Below are 26,781 nucleotides of genomic sequence, written 5' to 3'. Positions count from 1 at the left end.
AGGCACATGTACCAGTATGACTGAAAAACAGCAAATAAAAACATATTCAAGAAGAGGGAAATAGTCATTCAAACAATCTATTGCTTTAATTTGTAGGATGCAGGGCTTTAGATTAAGCTTTGAAGATAATACGGAAGTGACACAAGCAGGAGGCGGCAAATGGAGGCAAAATTAGGATAAAACAAGTCATGGGTCTACTACAAGTGAACTGTGCCAGACTAAGACATACATCCTTGTTAGGGAAGTTATTTGATTTTCTATACACAGTGTATTTCACCTATCTAGGATTTAGTCAAAGGGTTTAGTAAAAGAGAAGGCAGAATGAAGAGTGTTAAAAAGGGAAGTATCTGGAAAAACTACTAGTGGAGTTTCCAACAACTGGCCTCTTCTTTAATATTCTCATGCATGACTCTGGCACAAAAATATGAGTGTGATAATGGAAAAAAAAAAAAAAAAAAGAAGAGCTGGTACCAGAACAAAAAAGGATTGGCATAATGTACAGGAGGAACTGGAGGACCTTGATGACTGCTGCAATAAGAATCAGATGAAATTCAGTAATACAAAATGTAAAGCCACGCATTTAGGGATCGATTAATTAAAAACGTGCATCTTTCTGCATTAAATGCTCATCCTTCGGAAAAAAAAAATGGGAAAGTGAAGGACCTGCTGGTTGTACAAGCTCATTACAGAATTAGTGAACTGCCGGTGTAAGGAAGCTATGAGAAATTCCACTTGAGAGCAGGAAGCTGCAATACAACAGCTAAACAATCCAGTAAGATCTCATCCAAAGCACTGCACATTCAAAAAGACTAGACAGGGTCCAACTATTTTTTTTAATGTCTTAAAATTCATTTACCATACATGCTAGAGGTTTGAATTAAAATAAAAACATATACTCTGACAATTGTTCTACGTACCAACAAGCCTTACTACATTCAGTGTAGTGTTTGTTAGGATAGGTGCATTCACTTTACTGAGGTTATAATCCGATCTCTTTCTGCTCCTCAGAGTTTCTCGAGAAACACTTAAAAGAAAAAAAAAGAAACACAAAGTATACCAAACATGACTACCTAGTATATTCAAGGACATGCAAATAAAAATTAAGTAGAAAATAAAGCCCTTCTCCCCTACCTTCTCTCCCTCTTTTAACAGGAGGGTATGTCTTCCAGAGCAATATTTTATTTATGCCAAAGCAAGTTATGATTCAAACATTTAAAATAGTCTAGCCTAATTTACTGAAAACAGTACTAGAGAAAGGAGTTTCTAAGATATAGTCCAAGACTTGAGTTCTGCATGTCTACGTCTGACCTCAGCAATCATTTTAACAACTCTGCCTCCGATTCACTGTTTATGAAGCAAAGAAAATTAAAATAATGCAGGCTGTGACAAAACAGGAGCAGATTAGTGAGCTATAGCTAAAAAATGACTATCTAGAAATGGAAAAAATTCTGAAGCAGATGAAGCTAAAAAGCCATTAATGTTATCATATGATGAAATTCTCTGCTATACCTCAAAACAATATTCTTCCAAAAATTCAGAACATTACAATTTCACAGTGACAGTGTAGTTATGACAGAGACTGCATTTTTTTTTTTTTTTTTTTTTTACCATTATGTAATTTTTATCAATACCTCCACAAAGTCACCGAAATGAAGTAGCTTGTGATGTCTGATGAAACCATGCTAACGGTATTTTATCCTAGAGTGATTCTGTAAAAAACACTGCCCACCTTTGAACCAAGTGGTGCCTTTCTAGTCCTCCTGCAACTTGCTACATACAAATAAGGTTAGCTTGCTTCAAAAATGCTGAATGAATATCTGTTACAGTGGCCTAGACAGACAATTGCTTGTTTCTTTTTTCATTTGTTTGAAATCTGTAAAAGATGATTGTTCTGCAAAAGCAGAAGCCCAAGCCTCAAGTCATTTGTCTGCACACAATTCCCTTTAAGACAAAAGAAATTATACATATGCACTACTACAGCTGTAGAACCTTCTGTTAACATCTAATGCTTGATAATCAGTTTTCCACTATGTGCTTCAGAGAGCCTTTATCCTCCTTCAAAATCTTGCTTTCCAAAGTTTCTTTCTGCAGTAACAATGAAGAATTTATAGATTTCATGTACGGGAAGAACTATGTGCTGAGGCCTTTCTAACTGTGCAGGCAGCATAAGGATTATTTGATCATTATTCCATTGTTGTAAAGTAGAGATTAAACAGAAGATGAACTAGAGTACTGAGATGAAAAGCATGAAAATGAGACGGTCTACCGACCTTTTCATAGGGGCATCTCCTGTCTGCTCATCTACATAGTCTCTTTTCAACTCTTCAGGAACATCACTGTCACTATCATACTCTTGATACGCACTTTTTTCTTGTTCATCCGATTCATACTGTAAAAACAAGCAAAAAAAATTTACTGCCATTATTTATATTTGTATAAATACATGCATATAACAATAACTAACTTTACAAGTTGACAGGTGGCTGACAATATTCATTAAAAATTTATCAGACAAATTATACAAAACCAAGTGTATTTTAAACAAACTTCAAGTATTAGCTACAAGTAAATATTTATCATCCTACTTCTCCCAGCTACTGATTTTTTTTTTTTTTTTTTTTTTTTTTTGCTTTCTTGTTGCTTTATCAAATACTCATCAGGTACCTGAGCTTTTATTATTTGTTTCACAATCTGGGGAAAAAAAAAAGAGTCAACATTGATCCAAGCAGTGGCAACAAAAGCTGGCACCACACCATCCTCAATTATTAATGCAAGGACCAAATTACTGCTTTACAAAAATACTTGCTTATACTACTCATATTTTTCCAAATGTTGTAGTTGGTTGCAAAATTGATTTTAGTATGTTCCAAAAGACATTTCTACTAGATAGTCTTTCAATCACTGAGCCTGTTAGAGACCAATGTTATTTTGACTAAGTACAAACACTTCAAAAAAATAATTAGTCAAATGCTACAAAAATACAATTATTTCTTATGGCTCCTATATAGTAAACATGCATTTTTTTTAATCACAGTTCTTTTTCAGTACATACTTTCTTCAGCTTTATGCAGTTCTATTTGTATTGACAGCAAGAAGAGTAATTTTGTATGTATCCCTCTGTTTTCTATATACAAACTTTCCAATGTACATGAAACAAAAAAAGCTACCAAGGAAGCAAGAAACAAGCTTCTGCAACCTGACTTGATATACCTTACCTTACAGAATAAATTCAAAAAAAATACCACCGCACAATGGAGTGTAATATTTTAAGAAACACTCTAATGATGTAAGTCAACTGTATCTGTGGAACAACTCAGTGGAGGTTATATCAAAAGCTTTTTCTTGCTCGTTTTCTTATAGAACTTGACCAGCAGGTATTTTGAGCATGCTTCTGTTTGTGCGTGTGCTGGTTCTGTCTTGCTTTGAAACATACAGCTTTTTTTATCTAGTTAAAGGCACATGATCCTGATACTTGAAATATAGATCTAGTCATCAATTAAACAATTGTTTCCTCTTTGATGAAAGAAAGCCTTGTGAATCATTTGCATCATTTGTCACAGATCCCACAATACAGTCCAGAATAATCCTCTGAAAAATGTGAATGTGTAGCTAAATTAACAATATGTTCGTGCCTTGAGAGGTACTTCCTTCGACTGAGGGCCAGCATCTAATGTTAATTGCAACATTTGAAAAATAAGAAGCTTAAATAGTTACAGACATAACAATTGCTGCCTCCAAACACTCAGACACAATCTTAATCATCTGAAACTGTGTTCCTCTATTCAGTTGTTTCATTGTATTTCAAAGCTTGCAAGAAACTTCTGTTCAATTTAAGAATGAAAGGTTAAACCTAATGAATGATGCGTGAAAAAAAAAATGAGCAACACGGGCTACGGTATATATAACACAGTGTACGGTTCCAACAGTAGACATGTGTAGTGCTTGAATATGAGCTATGTGTAGAAATACTATTCAGAAATTAATAGACAATAAGTGCTTTTTTGTAAGAAACCTGACATTTGCCACTCTGATATTTAACATCAATCTCTTTTTAAAGTGTGCTCAAAACTTCAGACAAGTTTATAAATAAGGAGATAAGTTCTTCGCAAGGATAATGTCTTAACTCAGAAAACATTAAAGGAAAACAAATCCTTGATGCTCTCTGGATATCAGTCATTTTCCTGAAGTCCTACACAGCATTAAGACTGCCCGCCAGGCTCCAGAACGCATTTTCACCTGAAGACAGACTATAACGATTTTTCTTTCAACTTTCCCTTAATTTGTATGTTGGTCTGAAGCCATTTTGTCCACAGAGTCACAGATGACACACGTGACAAAGGCAGGCTGGTTCCACGACCCTTACAAAATGGTAGGGATAGGATTTTTCTCCAGAGGGAAAAAAACAGGAACATACACTAAGGTAATGCCAGTCTCTCAATCACCCAAAATACGCTAGGAAATACATTTTTCAGTCATCCATGGCAATTTCCCCCCAGTCCCAACGTATGCATGTTTTTAAAGCCACATACTGCACTATGAAAGCAGTATATTGAGAAGAAGTATTCTTATGTATTAGAATGTATTAGAAACAGGCTAAAAAAAAATGTTGTGATCAGTAGTACTCACAGACAAAATTTACGCCTCATGAACAGTTCAGACAAATGAAAATTATTATTAAAGCAGCTCTGTTGATTTCAAAATAGGACCTGGCTCCAGGCTTGACAAAGAGTCATAGTTTAACTAACTTGGCTGAAACATCTGCCTGGGAAATTACAACCATTTAATATGCATTAATAAGTAAAGTGTCCCAATTCAATTAAAATCCAGTGATAGTGAAATGATGTATTGACTACAAGCTGCTAACTACATACTGACATATGGATATGACAGTTGACATAGTAACTTTCTTAACATAATAGAGTTATAACATTTTGAAAAACTGTTTTTTATATGTAAAAATATTTGATTAAGCCTCTTCAACCTGATGCTATTAGTAAGCTGGTAAACTTATTTATGACATAAAAATGCTGCGTGATTTAAAATTCAGAAGTAATTCATAACTAGTAAACAGTGAACTTGTATTTCTAATATGCACAGTCTTCAATAAGAGATCAAAATGCTAACATGGTATCTCGTGGTTATTAGCAATAATCATTTCATAAGCGTTTTAGTAGTCAACCCAAAGAAGCACATAAGATAATGATACATGTTAAATTCATTGAAGATAAAGAGTGCTATGAAACTAAGTTAACTGTATCACAAGAAAAATACGTTAGGGAGCTACAGAAAATAGACATAAAATATCTCACTAAAGCTCAAGATAAAAAAAAAACAGACCAAAAAACCTGACGTGCAGCACCCTAAGGCCTTTTCAGTTGTCCAGAGCTGCAATAGCTAAGCAGATGATAAAAGATTTTAAAATTCTCAAAAGAGAGACTGATAATTCTTACCATCCTTCAAATCATTTGACAAGTAAATCCTTTGATTTGTTTATATCTAGAGAATTGGCATTGCAAGGGGATCTAGAAACATGTCTGCATTATCTGGAAACAATATTCTGCAACCTCCTGAAATAATTTTAAGGACTAAAATGCATTCCCCTTCTGTAACTGATCACTTAAAACATAAAGCCTTGTAGTTCTATCCTTCATTACCTAAGCAAGTTATTTTGTCTTCTGTTTAAAAGATAACCAAGGTCTTACAAAAAATAAGTATTTCTGTGTGCTGACACGTTAGAGCAGCTGGTAATAGAGAGAGGACATGAGAAACTGAGAAACGTGAAACAGCAACAAAGATGGTCACCAGAGGAGTACTCGCCAGGGTCACAAGAAGCTTTGGTTCTAGTACCAGCTGGGATACACATCCTGTACAACTACTGACAAATCATTTAGCCCATTCTGTGCCTCAGTTCTCTAAGTAAATGTGCATAGCACTTCCCTGGCTCACAAAGATTTCTGAAAGGATTTTATCCTTCAGTGACTGTGAGGTAACAGGCAAATACACTGATCGAAACCATCCAAGTGCCTTCTTAGTATTGTGAAACACCCTCGGCTGCATTCTCAGCATAATTCTTCCACTTTATTTAACATCTTATAATATTAAAAGCAGTTAGTTAACCACTTGCCACTGCATTAAACTCGAGTTACCGTATGGAGTAAGTCTGTTTATATGCAGAGTTCCTAAAAGCATGTCAAATGAAGGACATGTTCACCACAAAAGACTTCTACAAGACATGAGGAAAAATTAGAGGCATCCTTCTTCATAATCAATTATATTAAGCAAATGGAATCTTAACTTTATATGTTACTTCAAAAATAAATGTTAGTTCTATACACTATTTCAAAGTTCTCCCAGTAACATTACCTTTGAGGCTAATAAAACTGTAATATGATTGACTATGAATCTAACCTACACTTCACAAGAACAATCATAAATCATATAATTGTTGCTTCACTTTTTCCACACAGAACATCCTGTCCCTCTGCTGTCAACAGAAGGCCAAAATTCATAACAGTTCTTCACCAGACACAAATTCAGATTTTATCGATTTAAAACATATTAAGGTTTCACTAATACAGAACATTCAATTGGCACACAGCGTTGAAAAAAGAGGACACTGCAGCCAGCCTTGAAAGTCTGATAACATACAAGCCTACCAAATGGGACACTGTTCAAAATTAAATGCAGAGAAACTACATGGACTTTGCTGCACATGTAACACGCTAGCCCACTGCTAATTCTTGGGATGATGACTCCCTCTAGCCTGTTTCCCCAAAACCACAGCCTGCTACACTGCTGAACAGCTGAGGCAGCTGCTCACAGCTCTGCCAGAGAAGGAATGCGACTTTGTCTCTGCCACGGTATTTGCAGCAATAGCAGCACCCGTGTGCAAAGTGGGAGACAGCCTCCTGTTAGCAGGTAACGAGCTAGCAATTATTGTCTTAAATATCTTAAGCTCTGGCTAGAACTGAGCTTAAAAAAAATACCCTTAAAAAAATACAGCAGTGAACAAATCATGCAAAAATAGTAGCATTTAAATACTGAGATTTATTCAATGGGGAAAGTTCAGAATAAAAATGTGTTTTTACCCAGGATGATTAGACAGCAGAATTTATCTATTACCTGTGGTGATAAGGTAACAAAGATAATGGATAACTTACTGGATAATGATATTACTCATTTACAATTGTTCAGGCAGTGGGGGTGGCTTGTTTGTTTGTTTTTCTCCAAGAAAATTCTGTAACAAATATAGGAAAACCATTCCGCACATTTAGGTTTTAAACTCATGCAGGTTATAAAGTGTCCCAGTAAGACTTACAGGACAGATTACCTCCCATGAGCCTGCAGTGTCTGTGCTAACCACTACCAGAAGCGGGATGCTGAAAGAGAAGAACCACTGGTCTCACATAACATGACAATCCTTGTGCTGCTAACAATAACTGCATGCAGAGTTGCTATTTGAAACACTGTAATCACTCAGAAAGCTAAATATTTTTTTTGCTTTTAAGCCCTATTACTTCTCAAAATAGGTTCATCACTGGATAAAAGTGGCAGGGGGAATACACAACTGAAGACAGAAGATGGTATCACTGACTGGTCTGCTTGGCAGCAATACAACAATTGAGACTGGCAAAAGCCAACCAAAAAGAACATTCAACATCTTCATCGATCAGTGTTTGCTACCTAATGTTTTCATCAGGTGATTTCACAATTATAAAAGCAAAAGCCTTGAGCTAGAAGAAAGATTCTGAAACATAAAATGTTCCAACTGGAAAGAAAAAAACAGTTCTGTTTCAACTTGAGCGCAAAGCTTTCAGATTTCTCATGCAAGTCTGCAGATATCAAGAAAAGTTCCTTAACATACCCAAAGTGAATAAAGACAATTCTAGCCTTCTAGAACTGCAAGTACTCCGCTTACAAGCCCCAAAATACAAGGGCTGCCTGGATGTTGCATATACACTCATTTGCTAAAAGTGAATTGCATAGGTTGTTGAAATCATTGTCCAAAAATTATTTTTTGTTGTTCTTGAGAAGTTCTTGACCCGGCCCCAGAAGCTAAAATCAATATCACTTCTTCCTGCATATTCTACATGCAAGTAGTAGCCAAAAAAAAAAAAAAAAAGGGTTCTGGGGTTCTGAAATATTTGAATATTTTCTCATTGACATTCATAGTACAGGTCATGATGTGTTTCATTTGTTCAACCTTCAAAAGTAAGCTGGCTTGAACGTATCACCTTTTCCTTAAGATATATATATATATATATTTTTTTTTTTTTCCCTAGTCCTTTTTCTTCAGAAAAGTAAATGAATCTTGAAATGCATACCTCCTCACAAACATATGCAGAAATCTGAAATGAGGTCTTCAGCAGCAGGAATTTTAATTTTGAAAACCTCAAAAGTACTGTGGGTTTTACCATTAACAACTATTTCACTGTGGATCTTTTAGCAAATACCTATCAAATGGCTGTCCAGATTCTACAAAGGATTGGTGTTGGTTTCTATATGGTACTGTCGAAATTAGTGTTTTTTAGAATGACCTGGAGTGCATCTTTGCTTAACACACTCATTTGGAATCTACATTTAAGTCTAACAGTGATAGCTATGCAACTCCTCCCAGTTTACTGATAGAAAAAGGCAGAACATACATTCTTTTATACTCCTTGATAGGAGAACAACTACTACCAGCTTCCTTTAAGCACAAAGCAACAATATTTCATGCCAATCAACTGCATAGTCTCTGCAAGTGACATAGTAGGAAAGTGGCTACAGTATTATACTCAGGCATGTGAGAGACAGATCAAGCTGCTTTGCAGGTGAAGTCCCACAGGGAAACAAGAAAGGCAAAGCTGAAAACCACAAAGCATGACAAATAAACTGAATAACTGAATAAACTAAGCTCAACTCAACCTTATCACAAAAAAAAAAAAAAAAAAAAAAAAAAAAACAATTAAAAAAAGGTTACTTATCAAAGGGATAAACAAGAAGCAAAAGCTTTAACAAAAATATGTTAATACAGCATTTAAAGAATGGCATGAAGTTTGAAATTAAAATATATTCGACTACTGCTAGATTTGGTCAGAAATCTGATATACTGGAAGTTATTGTCCAGATTCACAATAGTAGATCCCATAGTAAAGTTAGTGTCCTAAGCATTTAAATTATAAATAAAAACCTGTTTAATAAACATCAAATAATCCTTGGGAAATCATGCACGTGTAAACAAATACAACAGAAGGAGCAACCCATAATGACTCTTTCCTAAGAAGCCAGAAAGACAGTCCTTCCAAAATGATAAAAATTACTTCCACAGCATCTAATCGTGTTGTAAAAGAACCCACAGAAAAATACCAATTGCAATACCAAGTGCAACACATTTTGCTAGCCTTCAGGAACACCTGAATTCAGCAGAAAAAACATTGACCCACTGCAAAACAGCCTGAACTTTAAACAGGATTGCCTGGCTTTCTGACACTGTTAAAAATAGCGCAACCTGCCAAATTAAAGGAGTAAAGTGGCTTTAGAATTTACATAGTACAAGGATTGGTAAAACACTAAGGTACTGCAGTTTACCAACATTGACACGTGAAATAAATAACCATTTAATGAGAGGTAGATTTGGTTTTTATTCCCCAAAACACTCCATACCCCATTGGAAGCTAACACATCTTCTGTCTCATCATCTTTGCTGTCAGCCTGGATTTCAAATGGGTTTCCTCCATTACAGTACTGCTCAAATAAAGTTACTGCTGTTGAAATTGCTGAAGCAGGCTGCTTACTAGGTGACACAGATGGGGAACGTGACTGCTCCATGAACTTAAATTCCTATTAATAGAAATAAAGTACAATTTTAATCATCAGGAAGACAGTTTCAGTATTATTATGACTACAGTTCTATAAAAACAGAGTGTAACAACAAACTTGTGGGCAATTTAACCTGACATGAAATCTTTTAGCCAAACCTTGCTTCTTATTTAAATATATTATTTATACTGGCTCAAGGTAACCTTGAAATTGGTAATCCTATACTGCTCATATTTTTGACTTTAGCAGTTATTGGATATGATATGTAATACACCTCCTGCATTCTGAAAGTATTCACTTGCTAAAAGTCATTGAAAACAGTTTTGTTTTTTTTTAATTATTATTTCACAGAAATCAGGAAATAAAAAGACCTATGATTTTATCCAAGAATATAGGTTTGTTTTCACACAAGTTACCTTGTAATTTACTAAAGTAGAAATATTTTATTTTGTCCTTAAAAAGTTATTTTCAAAAACTTTGTACTGTCCAAATCCACTGCATATGAAGTTTCTGATGATTATCTTTTGCTTGACATTGCTCAGCTATATCCCTTTCACACTTCAGTGATAGCTCCAATTATATGAACCCTTGTTGGCAAAACGGGTGAAATTCACCCAATATATGATAAACTACACACAACAAAAATCACTTTCAGACAGCAAATGAGGACATCTATTACTTGCTTTCAGTGGAACTTCACCACAGAAAAAAAATACTTTTTTTTCCCCCAGTCTCCAAATGAGCCTATGTGACCTACTTTTTCAGGTGTCAAAATTGGCACCAATTAGTGAGCACTACTGAATGTAACTATTTTTAGGCACGCTTTTTTCAGCATATTACTCTCAGAATAATAATTTAGAAATGGAAAACTGACATATTAATGACACATTGAAACATGACAAATAAAGGCAAATATTATGCTTACAACTCTAGCATCTTACGTAATCCACTAACAACCTAGAACAGGAATATTGCTGTTTTAAAAGCATATGAATCTAAAGTTTTCAATACCCTGAAATGAAATTTACATTTTTTCAAAACCTACTACAATCATTTTCATAGTAGTTCGCATATCATGCCACTTCTCAGAACACCTAGACTCCTAGCTATTAAAGTATCAATACATTTGTATGTGTTATTCAAAGAACGTACATGAAGCTGCAAAATACTAAAGCTGGATTTAACAGGGCAAAGTTCCCAGGTCTCGTTCTCCAAAAACATTCTTAATTCTTCAAGACGTGTTCTGAAATACAACAAATGAATATTCTTAATTGGCAGCAAGAACAAATCAGAAACCAGACAAACTATGCAGTGAAAAATGCTTTCAAAAACATACAAGAAGTTACACTTGAAAACTGATACTTAAATTAACTTACTCATTCTTTCAACTGACAAACCACCTAAAAGCTGTGACTAGTAACATGGCGTTTGTTGTATGGCACCTGTAAAGAAATTCTCAAAGAATGCCAGCCTCCAAAATTTGCAAACAATTGTGGTTTTCGTCACAACTATGAGAAAGGATTGTACAGTAATACTGTACTGTTTTTTTCTCTCTGTAGACTAAAGAAAGCAGCACAATACACAAAAACACTCCATCAGCACAACAGCTTCTGTTAGCCAAACGTAACACAGATGTTTCTTTCAATAAGAATACAAAAGCCAATGGATAAGAAAAGTGGAAAGAGCTAGATGTTCTACAGACATATAGCCATATAGACATATAAGACTTAAATGGCTACTAATCACCTCTACTATAGTTTGCTTCATATCTTAAGCTTAGTAGTAACATGAAAAAGTTATTAGGGAAATGTAATCAAGCCATTATGTCTCTGCATTGTTTTTATTATGCTTTTAATCATCAGAAAAGCCTCCATTCAGCCATAAGCAGAAATACCTTTAATAAAGAAAATCTTTCTGCCACATAACCAGGAATTCACATAGAAATAAACAGCGAGTGCTTACTGAGGTCACATTACTGCATCTTTTTGTCCTAATATACAGCATACTGTTTTGCTTAATGAATAGCAGTTGGTAAAGTATGCACTGGGTTTCTAATTAGGCAGTATTATATATAAAATATTCTGGAAATAACATTATTTGAATAAACTGTAATCACTGCTACAGTTACAATTTTCTTGCCTTGATATGTGCTGAATGATGACTGCAGTTTTCTGTGTCTATTTAAATTCACCAGTTAAATGCAAATAGACTTCATACTCCAATTTTAGAGGCACTAGCTTGCAGTTCTCACAGTGAAGACAAAAGAAACAACAGATAGATATATTCTGAAAAATCAGTTTCAGATTAAAATTCTTTCAGACGAAGACTAAGGAGAAAGATTCGCAGAAAAGCAAACGTTTGAAAGCTACATAGCACAAGATTTCATACCATTGCAAAACTGAAATTAAGCCACTGAAAAAGTATTTTAACAGATGCTGCTGATTTTCACCAGCACGCAAGTGAAAGGTCTCTCATGCTTTTTCTGAAAATCTTTGATGATTGGACACACCTTTTTTACAAACGTATCAGAAAGAAAAGTGAACTGCATTCTAAAATCCCCTTCCTGATGTTCTCTGCCAAAAGCCCATTCATTTTTTCCAAATAACCAACCTTTATCCAACAAAAGGTTTCATGCATGCTCCAGCATTACATGCTCTTCTATACTTTTTGAATGATGCAACCAGTTCCTTTTAATGATTTCTTTATGCCGCTGGTTCTCTAAAACACCACAACACATAGGAGGCCGCAAATGACACCATCAATTGATTACTCCTGGACTCAGAGCATTTCAGTTCTATCTAACTTTTATGTATTAATGAATTCCTAAAAGCACTAGCTTTTGTTCTCAATTAAGTACACAAGGGGAGTAAAAACCACATTAGCTTGATCTGAAAAGGTGAGACACAAAGGTTTTATATAAATCAATCTGGGGTATATAGCTGGAACTGTGGTGTGTTTTTTTCTGTTTTGTTTTCTGCTGTGTTTCTCCCCCAAGTTTGAGGATGAAAACATAAGCCAATTAATCTCCATAATACCCACACAGCACACAACAGGTAAAAGTATCAAAAAGTTAATGTGCATCTCATTAACAACTATTTCTTTTATTTTCACATGAATGACCAAAAAAAAACACTACCTTAATAAGAAACACTAGTGATTTCAAAAAAAATATATTTTTTACATATTCTATCAATGTCTTTAATATTTATTGTGTTAAAAGATAATTCAGTAAATTAGTCTGATTCCCTAATTTATTAGATAGGTCCATTAAACAATCAAAAATGTGATGGTCAAAACATTATTTATTTAACTAGTCACACAGGAACTGATCTATCAAAGTATCTAAAAAAAATAAATAAATTGCCAGCAAGTATGGATGTGAGAGGAATTCACCCTCAGAACCCCAGGAAAAAGTTTAAGAGATGACCTGTAAGACTACTGAAATGTTACATAAAGTGTTTTTCATCCTTATTGAGATAGCAGAAACAAAAGCTTCTCTACCTTCTTCCCTTTTCCAGGGTTCAGAGCCCTATTCTCATGACAAAATATATTCCACTATGAATGAAATCTGTCAACCTCCATGCAGGAACATTATTCAGTGGAATTCCTATTGAAAACTTCAACAACTAAATACAACAAAATAAATGTCATTATTCTCATCTATTGTACATATTGTACTCTCACCTGTGGTATGTTTTGAAATAGTTAACACTTTGTTTTCTGATAGATTCTTGCAAAACTTCAGACTTACTGCCACAAAATTCTTCTCCAACTTGCATCAGCCTGCAATAATAAAAGAAAGTTTAGAAATATTTTATTTATTCATACTGCTGTTCCAATCTGAATTATGAGACTCACTCATTACCACAAGAGTACACTCAATTCTATAAAAACAGATCACTTAAGTTGCTTCACTAATTCCACAAAACTCCATGTCTCATTTCCCTCCAAATCCTATCACGATTATCTCATATACACAGTGAGAAAGAGCCATAAGCAAAAGAAAATGTCTGCTTGTGATCCCATTACACAAGGTAAGCTGGACAGCTCACATCCTGAACCCATCCTTTTATGACGAGAACAGAAGGATCCAGTAATAGTGCAGTACTGCTAGACTGTATATTTTGCTGCTCTTGATTGAGAAGCCCTTTAAAAGCTTTAAGAAAAATCAGAATTGTCAGATCTACAATCCTGGAATCTTAAAGCTGGCCAACACTGAAGTCATATTGCACTTAAGCATTACTTGAGCAGTGAAGCAATTCATGCTTCATCCCAAATATATCCTTGGTGCAGGCAGAAAAAGAGAGAGACTAGCACTCAGGCTCCCACATGAAGAGGAAGTACTCTTCTCTCTATACGAATTAGGCTGGTGTATCAGCCTTAGTTTACCATGCTGTCTTATCAGAGTTCAAGTTGGTCTGGATGTAGTAACTAGCCCTATAACCACATCAGTATACCTGCTGATTACATCAAGTACAAATATGAAGTCATCATATTTGAAGTTTGACAGATCCGTTCCCAGAAGATACGTTTTCACTTTCAGTTGAACATCCTACAAAAACAAACATTTCAGAATTATTTAATGAACCCTAAGAAAATTTATATGCAAAATATGAGGTTTTGTATGCTAAATACACTAAAGACATTAAGATGAATGCTCAGGTGCCAGGTTCATTAGCACTTCTCAGTTTGTTTCCACTTATAGCTTCTTTCTGAGGTCCAGTGTATAACTCCATTATCTGTAACATTAATGACTTGATGTTGACTTTCTTAAATAATAACATAATCAGTTTATTTAATAGTTTATAACACAAAGTCAATCCAAGACATTTTATAGTCCTTGCAAAAAGAGAGTGTTGGATTACAATTCTAGTATGTAAGAAGTTTACAGCTTTTTCATCATATGTTTTGGGGTCTTGCTACATAAACTGATTCAGCAATCAATCTAGGAATATTATGAAACCAGGCAGATTTACAAGATTTCAGGATCTCTATAGCACCAGATCTCTACTTACACCAGAAAGGATACAGAAAAATCATTATTCAGCTCTGAATTTCAGTACTTCCAGTTTCAATTTTCTGTTTATCCCATTTTTTTTTCATTCTTCCATTTCCATACCTCCCACACGCTATTCCAAACTGTAAGTAGTTCAGAGACACTACAGAACATGTTGGAGAAGGGGTCCATAAGCTCCTTGTAACCTATGCCCACAGAACTGAGGGTGTATTCCACTCTGTCCACGTTTATTAAATGGTTTGCAGCACTCCTTGTCATCATCAGCTAGGCCCAATTTAAACTCATTTCAAGAGGCAGGGAAACGTAAAGCAGTATGACTGTTCCAATAGAATAAAAGCAGGAGATTGTGCTATGGAGCAGCAGACAGGCTGGGATAAGTAGGATCAGGCTGAGAGATGTGTTACTGTGCTTTGGTATCTTGGCTGAGTTTCTAAGCAAAGTGACCAAAGTAGTTACTGAGTCATGGAAATTTCATTTCCATGGTTTTGATACACGCAGCTCAAAGCAGGTCACTTACAGCAATCCTCAGAGAGGGAAAAAAAAAAATCAGCATAAATATAACTAATTTTTTAAATGTTTATACCACTGAAAAACGTACCTGCCATATTCGTGAAAGCCCATGTTCCAATTTCTTTTTTACATAGCTGCGGTCAAAACTGTTCTCCTCAGTTCCAATCACATTGCTGCCATCTGAAACTGAAGGTGCAAGGTGTTACAGATATTTCCAAAAGCCTCAAAACATATCCTAGTTTTTGACCCATGATGAAACTTCTGCCTTAGCCATTATTATATCACCCACCATGCAAACTCCAGGAGAGCTCCATTGCTCTAAACTTTCAAAAAGAAATAAATAGAGCACTTACAAATACTACGTGCTAGTACAGACTGAAGAGCTCCTGATTACCATTATGTAAGGAAGATACCCATTCAAAAAATCAAAATAAGATGAGAGAGTAACTGATACTTCAAATGCAAAAGATAAAGTTCTTAGATATTCTAGCTTTGTAGATGAGAACCATAAAATTATGTGTTTCAGGAGCATGACCTTTAACTTTTTCCCTCAGTAAATTCTGGCTGCAATTCTGAGGGAAACTAATTAAACTTTTTCCATGAACTATGCAAACAGTATAGTGTGCTCTCATACTAATCTGTGCTTATGTATGAATTAATCTGATAATCATCTAATGAGATTTCTTTCATTCTTTAATTCTAAAAACTTCATTTCTACAGCACTGGATCACCATCCAGAAAATCATTATAATACAGAAGTTATGTTTTTACTGATATTTTAAAAAGGAGAAAGAAATATTTGACATGTAATTTTTGACCATTCAGTTGTGGTTACGCTTGCATTCTGTGATGGCAGTGTCACATAATTTGCTTCACAGTCCGTGACTGACCACAGGAATGCTCTTGTCTTTGTGAGACTATACATACAAATTCTCCCCATTATTAACAAAAAAAAAAAAAAAAAAAAAAAAAAAAAAAACTGTGCTGCTCTCCTGAAGGCAATAATTCTGACAAATGTATTTTCCAAGACTGATTTATCATGGAAGATCAAATATATAAACAGAAAGAATAACCCAACTAGAGAAACACTAAGCAGATTTATCCTTTCCAATTCTTATGAGGAACCAGAAAGAGCTGTCTTAGTCACAGCATGCTATAGAAGTTTCTTCAACTTCTGCAGAGTGAAGCCAAGCCTAAAAAAACCCAAATCTTTGACCTGTTCTCAAGACAAAGACTGTAGTCCTTGTCTTCACTGAACTGCCATTTACAAGGGAATGGATGGAGAGAAAGTCATAGATACTACTGTTCAGCAACAATTCATGCAATATTACCTCTGGCAAACTCCTCTCCTGGTGCACCTGTGTTACGGCCAGTTATGCTAAGAGGTCCTGTTTCCAGTCTTTTAATGAACTGTGCTGCAGTTAATTTCACACGTGCTAATACTTGAATTTAGGCTAGCTTCCTTGAAAACCAAGGATATGACAAAGGTCTGCAAGCATTTCCACTTTTTGCTTTGAGGAATTTGGAACAGGTGGCAGAATAATTTAATATTCATAATTTCAAGTAAAAAGAAGAATCTGAGGCTTGCAGGAGTTATTCTTCTAGATGTCTGATTTGAATATAGTAATTTTTCAGGTTTCTCAGCATCTCTTTAAAATTAGTAAAGATAGGCTTCAGTTATAACAAAAGGTTCTTGTTTAATTTTTGCTAGGCAGAAGAAAAAAAGAAAAAAAAAAAAGACAATCAAATCACTGTCATCTAGATTTATTCTTTAAATACCAAGTGGGACTTGCACTGAATTTATGCAGTATTATAAATGGAATGCTTTGAAATTTAAAACTGTTGAAATTAAATATACATCCTACATCAGTTTCTTCTTGCATTTCTGTTGATCTTTTGTAGCTATTAAATTTGCTACCAATTTTCACCTCCAGGTTTATACCTGTGAAATCAGGAGTTTTAAATGCTATAGTAATCATTTTCTTGCTCTCTTACAACACTTCTGTCAAATTATTGCCTCAGGAATGCACATGAATTACACCTCCAGAACAATAAATTTCATGAAATGTGAAGACCCAGCCCAACAGTGTGGAAAAAAGCAATGCAACTTTGAAGTTTACTCCACTTTGAATGAAGACAAAATGATCTGCTGATGTCCTTTCAATCTATTTTTCTCTCTGATACTGTACTACGAACACAGCATGTACTTTAACCATGACCAACAGTGCAATGAAAATTTTTCCAGCAAGCAGGAGTGAAAACCAAGAAATTGTGTCAATGTGCTGTTTACTACATGAACAGGATAAAAAAAGAAAAACAAGCATAAGTAGCAATTTACTAAATATGACATAGAAGTAATTTCATGCTATAAAGTTTATACTTACAGTTATTAACTATCTTCAGTTATGATTAAACAAATCCTACATATCAACAATTAATTCTGCCTTACCTAACTCCTTTAATATAGTGTTGGAAAGTGTTGTTATTCAGGATTCATAGAACTATATATTTATATTGTGTGCGTTAGCATTTCCTGTATTACGAGATGTACTAAAATACATCTCATGCTTTAAATAATTTTGTTTATGATTTAATTTATATGTAGAGATAATCATCCATTTATTCCATTAAACTTCAAAAAAAAAAATCCCCTATGGAACAGGTCACACTGTAAGTTAAGGAAATGCAAATTCTAAACTCACTTTCAGGGTATTTTGGACACAAGGAAGAAATTATTTACTGTGAGGGTGATGAGGCAGTGGAAGAGGTTGCCCAGAGAAGCTGCGGATGCTCCATTCCTGGAGCAAGTTAAAGACCAGGTTAGATGAGGCCCTGAACAACCTGATCTAGTGGGTGGTCTGCCTGCCTATGGCAGGGGAGGTGGAACTGGGTGATCTTTAAGGTCCCTTCTGACCTGAGCCATTCTATGATTCTTCTGTGTCCATGGTTCCTTCTGACATGCCATCACCTTCTATAGGAACTTTACTCTTTGACTTGAGAGTGTATCATAATTATTAAATTAATAAATATCGAATGAGACCATGTACAGGTTTAATAATCACTAAACGATGAGCAACAGCTTTTAGAAAGAAAGCAGACACTGGTAGATATTTATATGTCCTCTGAAATTAAATTGTACTTGTCAAACTCCCTGTTGTGTGTTTAATCATTGCTGAGGTTTTTGAAAAAGTAATTCAGAAGCTTAAATAAATTCTAGTTGGACAGCACATTACAACTAAGCCACAAAGTCTCCAGCAACTTAAAAACTAAGTGACAGAAAATTTGGTGAATTTGTAGTAACCATACGAAAACACTCCACCACATGTTTTAGAAGCAATACATTTAAAATGACTCATACGATCAAATATACCACTTTATTATGCTTAATGTTTCCTTCAAATTGTTTGCCGGTGCAAACAATTTCCTTTCTTCAGGAGTATCAAAAGCAACTACACTATGGGGAACTATTTTTAAAATTACACACGGAGCTGCGCAAGTAGTCTACTGCAATAGTTTTTCCATGTAATAAACTCTTTATGATACCTGCCTTATTTTACACTTCAAAGACTACAACAAAATCAAAACAAGAAATGTATGCATTTAAAATAGCTTCAGAAAGATGCATTATTAAGAATGAGAAACAGACTAAATATTTCTGCATCTCTTCTGCATTGCAATTCTGAATCTTAACTCTGAAATACTTAGAAAACTTTCATCAGAAATAACAGTTTCAATAAATTCATATCAGATTCCATGTAAAACAAGGACTCTGAATAAAATACCTGCAATATTTTATCTCTAAATTTAAAGTAGGAAGACAATATCAATTAGTGTAAATTTCATTCTTTTTAAGACTTACAATCTGTATTTCTTTAAAGAAATGCTGAATTTCAAATGAATTCTTGGAAGCACAGCCTTCCAACACCTCTTCTTAACTTCTATTTCCATTTTTTTCCCTTTTTTCCTGACAGTCTAATGTAAAAGATACAAGTTTTAAGCAAATCAGGCAAGGAAGAATAATTGCAGCAGCAATTCTACACTCCTTGCTCTTTGACAGAAGTATTTTTCTATGTGCAGATCTGTAAGAAATGAATAATCCTGATTCAAATAAATTGGAGTTCTGCATAAATCTCAATATTGTAAATTTCACACTATGCCCTCTGCCAAATCCAATGCATCTTGGATTGGTGGAGAAATACATTAAAGTCTGTCCTTAGACATTTTATATTAATATAAAGTATGTCCAGCAAAATGTACCCAGAGGACAGAGAGGACAGATAGAAGTTCTATGTTTCTGCCCTAAGAACATAAACTGGAGCAACAGTAGCACAAAACAGAATAATACTACAAAACACTTGCCTTTTCCTGTAAGTGTGTCAAGAAAATTGTTACCATATCTCAACATGTAGATGCAACACTCAAAAAACTGGATTTCCTGAAAATCATGACAGTTACTTGTGACAGATTTATTCCCTACTGTTTATGTTGTGTTTCCTAATACACAGTCCAGTATCCCAAACCACTATGTTTAATAAGCAACAAAAATTTCAATATTGATGAAAAAATCAGAAATTTCACATTGCTCCCATGTTAAAGGGTACACTGCTCATCTCCTCAGATTTTTTACTCATCTGCCACAGCTGACTTCTTATTAAGCAACAAATACTGTTTAAAATAAAACTGTTTATGACTGTAATAATGGCAAATACATGTATTCATTAACACACCAAAAAAAAATAATAAAAAATTACTGAAAGCTACAAAAAAAAAATGGTATTAAAGTCCTTATTGCACACCATAAGTAATAATGCTGAAGGCAGCAAGCCAAGATTACAAAGGTACCTAAGTACGAATTAGTGACTTGAGCACAAGAAAAGCTATTTCCAAATAACAGAAGGTTTTTTTTGAAAATAATTTACCAGAAGATACAGTTGCTGTCTCATCTTGATCATGATTCTCATGCCACTGCATTGTTCGGTAATAGCTGAGCATGACTTCCCAGAGGGCTTTACAGAGATCAGCAAGGCATGGAATGTAGCTGTCTGATGTAATATGCTATAGAAAAACAAAATAATATTGTGAAACTGTTACCAATCATGTTCATCTTTTGCAGAGGCAAAATAAAACATAGAAAACCCTCCACATTCAAATAGCTCTGTTGCTGCATGCGTATCAAAGTACCCGAGAGCAGCCTGATGTTAGTCAGCTGATCAAGCACTGTCTAAAAATGCAAAGTTTATTTCTTACTGTCTTTTTTTTTTTTTTTTTTTTTTTGGAATTGACCAATCCAAAGGGATTTACCATACCTCTTTTATTTACAGAATGGCAAAGTAGATACAGAAGTGAAGCTGTACAATCAGCATATCTGACTAGGAAAGATGGGTGCAACCACCCCTGAGACATGCAGGCACCACTGTTCAATAATATATTCGGACTTCAGTAATATATAGAAGCCATCCTGGCTGATGATCAAATGATGATCAAAGTGGTAAGTATGCAGCAGAAACTTCTAAGACAAGATGTCAGGTAAAGTGATTAATTTGAGAAGAGTAAAGAGAAGAGTATAAAATTGCTCATCTGAGTGGGAATGATAAGTCACCTTTGCTTCACTTGATGCAAAGAAGACAAAGAAGTTTTGAAGTGTTGGACTCCTATTTGTATCCTATGATTTATTTCTTTAAATTTTAGATGATGTGTATGCTAACAATGAAGTGCTAAGATATAATTCCATCAAAATCAGTATTAAGTTGAAAATAACCAATTTCTCAATTAGCCTATGAGATGTATTAAGAAACTACTGTAGCTGCAGGGTTACTTTAATATCTGAGTACTTCCTTACTTAAAGGACACCTACAACAGAGGAAAAATTCAGATTAAAAAGTATACATTTATGCAAGAATCACATACCGTACAGAGGTCTTTGTACTGTAACTTCTGAAACTTGGTGTCTGTGTTTCCTGCACACAGCTCCACATATCCAAGAACTACTTGAAACACAGTGTTGTGAATGGCTTGAGTGAAGTGCATATGTAATTGGTCCATTGCTGTCTGAAAGAAAAGGAAAAGCAAAAAATCAAACAGTAAAATTCAATTTGTCATATGGCAGAGATTTCAAACTTCAGCCTTTTCCAGTACTGAACACTAGATATTGTAAGCATGAGCTCCAATATCTGTTTTAAAAACATCTAATATAGGACTTACCTCAAAATATACTATATATTATATACTACATTGTAATGTACAAGAGTTCATGTATTACCAGGAAGAAGTTTCCCCTTCCATCCTCCCTGTATAACAGAATCACAGAATCACAGAATTTTCTAGGTTGGAAGAGACCTCAAGGTCATCGAGTCCAACCTCCAACCTAACGCTAACAGCCCTCCACTAAACCATATCCCTAAGCTCTACATCTAAACGTCTTTTGAAGACTTCCAGGGATGGTGACTCTACCACTTCCCTGGGCAGCCTGTTCCAGTGCCTCACAACCCTTTCAGTAAAGAAGTTCTTCCTAACATCTAACCTAAAACTCCCCTGGCTCAACTTAAGCCCATTCCCCCTCGTCCTGTCACCAGGCACGTGGGAGAACAGGCCAACCCCCACTTCGCTACAGCCTCCCTTGATGTACCTAAAAAGTGCGATAAGGTCACCCCTGAGCCTCCTCTTCTCCAGGCTGAACAAGCCCAGCTCCCTCAGCCGCTCCTCACCAGTTTTCTGATGTTATCACTACTAAACACTAATTTTATATAATACATTTAATTCTATAATTTATTCATTCATTCACCTTCCCAGTCATTGACATATACGCCTAAAAGCAATGGGTTGAGATCAGTACTATTTTTCCCTACTGGAAACACTTCCAACTAACAAGAAAAATAATGCCTTTGCAATTAATAAAACTAAAATGACAGTTAGAGTCTTGAATACATCCTCTTGGTGCACTGAGTTCTTCCTTGCACAAAATAATGTAAGGAACAAGCAACAAGTGTTGCAGAAAGCCTGCACATCATACCAATAAATTTCTCCTTACTAATCCCTAATTTTTTTTTTTTTTTTTTGCAATAAAAGCAAAATGTGAAGTTTATTTAAGAAGAAAAAACAACAACAAATATTTTTTCCATAAAAAAAAGAATCATAGAATGGCTTGGGCTGGAAGGGACTTTAAAGTCTGTTCCATGAATTATCTCATTTATCATTTGTTAAGTAACTGTATAACATTAGTCCACCTCGGACACTGAATTTTATTACCTTGTCTTGAAACAGTAAGAATCAGTATATATGGTATGACCGATGAAAAATTATTTCATGTACCAGGAGGAAAATTATCAGATCCTGTGGATTTGAAAACACTGTTTTGCTACTTGCTGTCTGACATTCTTAGGTACTGACCAGAGCTGAGAACTTCATTAGCACTGTAAGAAATGAATAAGCAACACTCCCTCTATCCAGTCGCAAATAACCAATCTTTTGCAGCTAGTCCTAACTTGAATTAGTCAAAAAAAAATAAAAGGCAATTGAAAACATGAAAAGTACACTGAAAAAGACACTGAAGCTTCGTGACATTTTGTTTAATGAAGAGGGTCCAAAATGGGAGGGATTTCAATGATGCAACTCAATTGTTTTCATGATAATTTCAAAACACATACTTCAACAATAATAAAATAAAGTAGAAAACAAGTTACTCTACCATGAAAGCAAATAAAGCAAAATTGTGCAGCAAAATAATAATGTTCAGAAACTTCATTCCTTTCCAACAAAAATCTGCCTTTCTCAACCTATTGTGCACTAGATTTTGCAGCAGTAAACATATTATGCCTGCCTTTAAATTTTCTCATTCTATAAATAAAGAAATTGAATACAAAGAAACAACAAAGGAAAAGTCTAACAACTAATATTCTTCCCTAATGTTAAGTTGCAATCATTAGGTACTCCATCAATTCTACACAATGTCAATGCATCAGAAAAGAAATCAATTTCTGTTCTATTGCAAAGCTATACTGTTTTAACAGTCAAGCCAAGGAAAAAGAACTGAACTTTGCTATAAAGGTTCTAATTAGAAAGAAAGAAAGAAAGAAAAAACAAAAATTTAAGAACAAAACCAAAAAAAGGCATCCTAATGTCAGCCTTGCTCCTGAATACTGGGAATCAACATTCAAAAACAAAAAAATTATTATAGAATGGAGTTCTCATCCTGTATTCAGCAGGAGACAGGCACTCTGACATGACTGCTAGCAGCTAAAGCCTTCTGGAGGAATCTCTTTTCTAAACCAGAATATTATTGCTACACTGGCACTGTCATGTTCAGCATCCCTATGTTATGAAAACAGATCACTGATGAGAACTGCCTGCAGGACTATCTCCTCTCCTTTTGTCATGCCTTGTGTCACTTTTTGCTGCCAAAAAAAAATCTCCTCACATCTTCATTCCTGTCACATTCGAGTACTATAAAATGAGAATGGATATATATAAAGTGCTGGTTGTACACAGCTCACTAACATGGACATAGCTACCAAAAAAAAAAACAGCACTCACATTTCAAGGTATAATTTATAATGCATAAAACAGTACATAAGGGGGTGAAATATGGAATTGTTAGTTATATCATGTCCCAAAACCTACGTGTTATGGCATTACATGGCTTACATTTAGCAATTAGTGTCAAAATAACAGAGCCTTTGTAAGTAAGATTCATCAGCATTAGGATAATCAATTTCCTCCCCAGTACACAAAGCTTCACATTGTTACTCCACTGTTCTACACGACATACTCAGAACACAAATACTAACCTGTGTTTTTCCAAGCAGCCTGTAAGCTTGCTGAACCTTTGTGTAATGACTTATATCGAAGTTCTTGCATATCTTGGAGAGCGCTACATCCAATTGCTCCTGTATAAAGGCACAAAAATGTGTTAAACATTTAATATAAGCAATATACTTGGTTTGTTTTAACAATACCAGAAAAGAAAAATAAATGTATTTAAAGAATGCTGATAATTATGCTTGTAATGCAGACAACACTGGACTATTTCAGGTGGTATATCTTGCCACATGCAGCACTTCAGTCCAAAATTTCTGTCAGACAGCTGGCTTCACCATCTCCAAAAACAAGTACAGCAAGAAGTACTTTACACCACTAAAGTCGAATTCAAAGTGATGTTTACTTTGTGAAGGCCTAGCACCCCAATATCAGAGAGCTTGGATTTCTAATTTGGTCTACTCCCACTCATAAGAGAAACCCAGATCTGGTGAAAAAATGAAAGGGCTCCATAGGTGTTTCAGCTCAAGCAATTCAGACTTCTTAAGCCTATAACTGCCATCTATTAAATGAAATTCCCATTTTCTGACCTAAAAGTTCATTCAAAAGTAAGTCACTTATGAAGCACTGTACTGGCACAATGACCAGAATTAGAGAAGAAACAGCTTGACAATAAATGAAGCCCACTTTTTATGTGCACTGAATGAAAAGATTTAACAGGATCATATACTTAATAACTAACTAATAAGCTTTCCAAGATTTTGACTGTGAAACTTAACACAATTTTCACTTAGACTCTAGTGTATTCTGAAATACACAGTCTCTAATTATTTTCAATTAACAATGCAAAAAATCAGGACACAAATCAATAATTTATGCAGCTATCATAGTTTCTCTCCTTACTAGCCACTTCAATTCTTATTAATTAAGAGCAATGCAACCTTACTCTTGCAAATCAAAATAAAAGGGTTGTTTAGTCCCTGTATACTTTTACTCATTCCACTGGAAAGTTTTTGTGAAATATTTCATTAGCCACAAAATATTTATAGATTATTTATAGATAGATTTTTATAAATTTTGATCCCAAAGATTTGTGTTGCTTTTGTTTTAATGGTGTTTTTGTTGTTTGTTTGTTTGTTTGTTTAAAAAAAAAAAAAAAAAAAAAAAGAAGAAGAAGAAATCAGTATTTTCCTTAGGCACAAAAAAGGAGGATAGAGTAAAATCAAAAACTCTGCATTTTCTTCCTCAAGATGGTAAAAGTACAAGCAATCTAAACAGTCAGATATTCCTCAGTGGAAGTCCTCAATATGAAATTTCAACCACGTACTAATATTAGGAAAAAAAAAAAACTACTTTTCATATTTCATGCAAAACAGCTTTACAGACAGAGAAATGGGAATATCAAATTGACCATGAACAGAACACAAACACACAGTACATTAATTTTTCAGTTAGATTTTCCAGTATAGCCACCTTGTATTTTTTGTAACATTGTCTTTACTTTCATACTATTAAGGAAGAAAAAAGAAAAAAAAAAAAAGAATGGAGATGAACAGAGGCATTTGACTATCGAGAAAAGTCGTTATTGAAGTAGTAATTGGTGGAACATGATTTAAATAAAATAAATAAATAAATACATAGGAAACTCAAATACAATTCTTTATCTAGCTATGTATCGCTTACACCAACCAACATGTCACATCTTTCCAGACTTTGCTGGATTTGCTCTACAAAGCTATTACTGGGAGGAAGTAAAGATGCATGTCCCCTTTTAAGGCAATTTCAGTGTTTGCTCACAAGGAATAAATGGTATCCTCTGAACATAACAGGAATGAAAACTGAGTGATCTTAAATAAAGATTAGTTTAATGACTGGACTAAGTGAGAGTGAGATGAAAACAGTTATCTCGTTAGCTCTTCAGAACCAGACATACTCTACAGAGATGCATATAGCAGGGAAAGAGTAAAACATCAAAGAAAACCTTTGCAAAAAAAAGTAAATTTACAAAATGCACAAATGAAGAAAAGGTAACAAAGTTCTAATTGTACAGGGAATTAAATAACAAGGTACAATAATACATGTTCTTATCTGACTTTCCAAAGTGCAAATGGTCAGAGAGAGGTGTAGAGAACTGCTGCATTTGATATGCATTGATATGCATGATATGCATCTCCTGATATGCATTACATACATAGAGATTACAAGCACTACATATACATTATATATACCTACACTGTTAGATTTCTGACAAAAGCTTGCTCAAAATCACTTACTAATGGAATAAAAAGAATTCCTTTTGTTCCTATCATTCACAACCCCCCTTTTTTTTTGCCATCAATTTCCAGCAAGAAACCTACCATTTCATATTTATTTGCTTTTGTGATACTATCTACCAACTTAAAGTGATGTTAGTTGTATCTTTCCTGGCTATTCAAGTCTTACTTGCTATGTCTTAGCATTGGCCATACCCAGCAGTTTCCAGTTTGCTGACCTCTAAAATTTCCAGTGAAACTGTCATCTCTTGTGTATATTATCCAAACCTACTGGCATGCTGCTCTTGGTTATTTTTCACAACTCTTTAGGACAAGTTAAAGAATTCACAGCAACTGATGGACTGAAAACCACTGTGTATATTCATCACACAGGGAGCATACCTTTGCTCCAGTGCTTCTAATATGACTTATCTATTTTATTGATTGCTT

At 34.7% G+C, this 26,781-nt stretch overlaps 1 protein-coding gene across 1 annotated transcript in view; it reads right to left on the bottom strand.

Moving 5' to 3' along the window:
* Window positions 1-26,781, bottom strand: part of VPS50 (VPS50 subunit of EARP/GARPII complex) — a 75,637-nt gene that overhangs the window by 23,270 nt on the left and 25,586 nt on the right. Inside the window, exons 11-20 of the mRNA XM_084510804.1 lie at window positions 24,112-24,210; window positions 21,236-21,376; window positions 20,248-20,383; window positions 15,417-15,514; window positions 14,259-14,353; window positions 13,486-13,584; window positions 10,954-11,044; window positions 9,646-9,822; window positions 2,271-2,389; window positions 918-1,024 (exon numbers count right to left, since the gene is read on the bottom strand). Coding sequence (XP_084366930.1) covers window positions 918-1,024; window positions 2,271-2,389; window positions 9,646-9,822; window positions 10,954-11,044; window positions 13,486-13,584; window positions 14,259-14,353; window positions 15,417-15,514; window positions 20,248-20,383; window positions 21,236-21,376; window positions 24,112-24,210 — 1,162 coding nt within the window. The remainder of the gene's footprint in view (window positions 1-917; window positions 1,025-2,270; window positions 2,390-9,645; window positions 9,823-10,953; window positions 11,045-13,485; window positions 13,585-14,258; window positions 14,354-15,416; window positions 15,515-20,247; window positions 20,384-21,235; window positions 21,377-24,111; window positions 24,211-26,781) is intronic.

The sequence above is a fragment of the Aythya ferina genome (assembly GCF_964211825.1).
Source record: "Aythya ferina genome assembly, chromosome: 2".
Lineage (NCBI taxonomy): Eukaryota > Metazoa > Chordata > Aves > Anseriformes > Anatidae > Aythya > Aythya ferina.
This window is presented reverse-complemented; position numbering and strand designations above follow the sequence as displayed.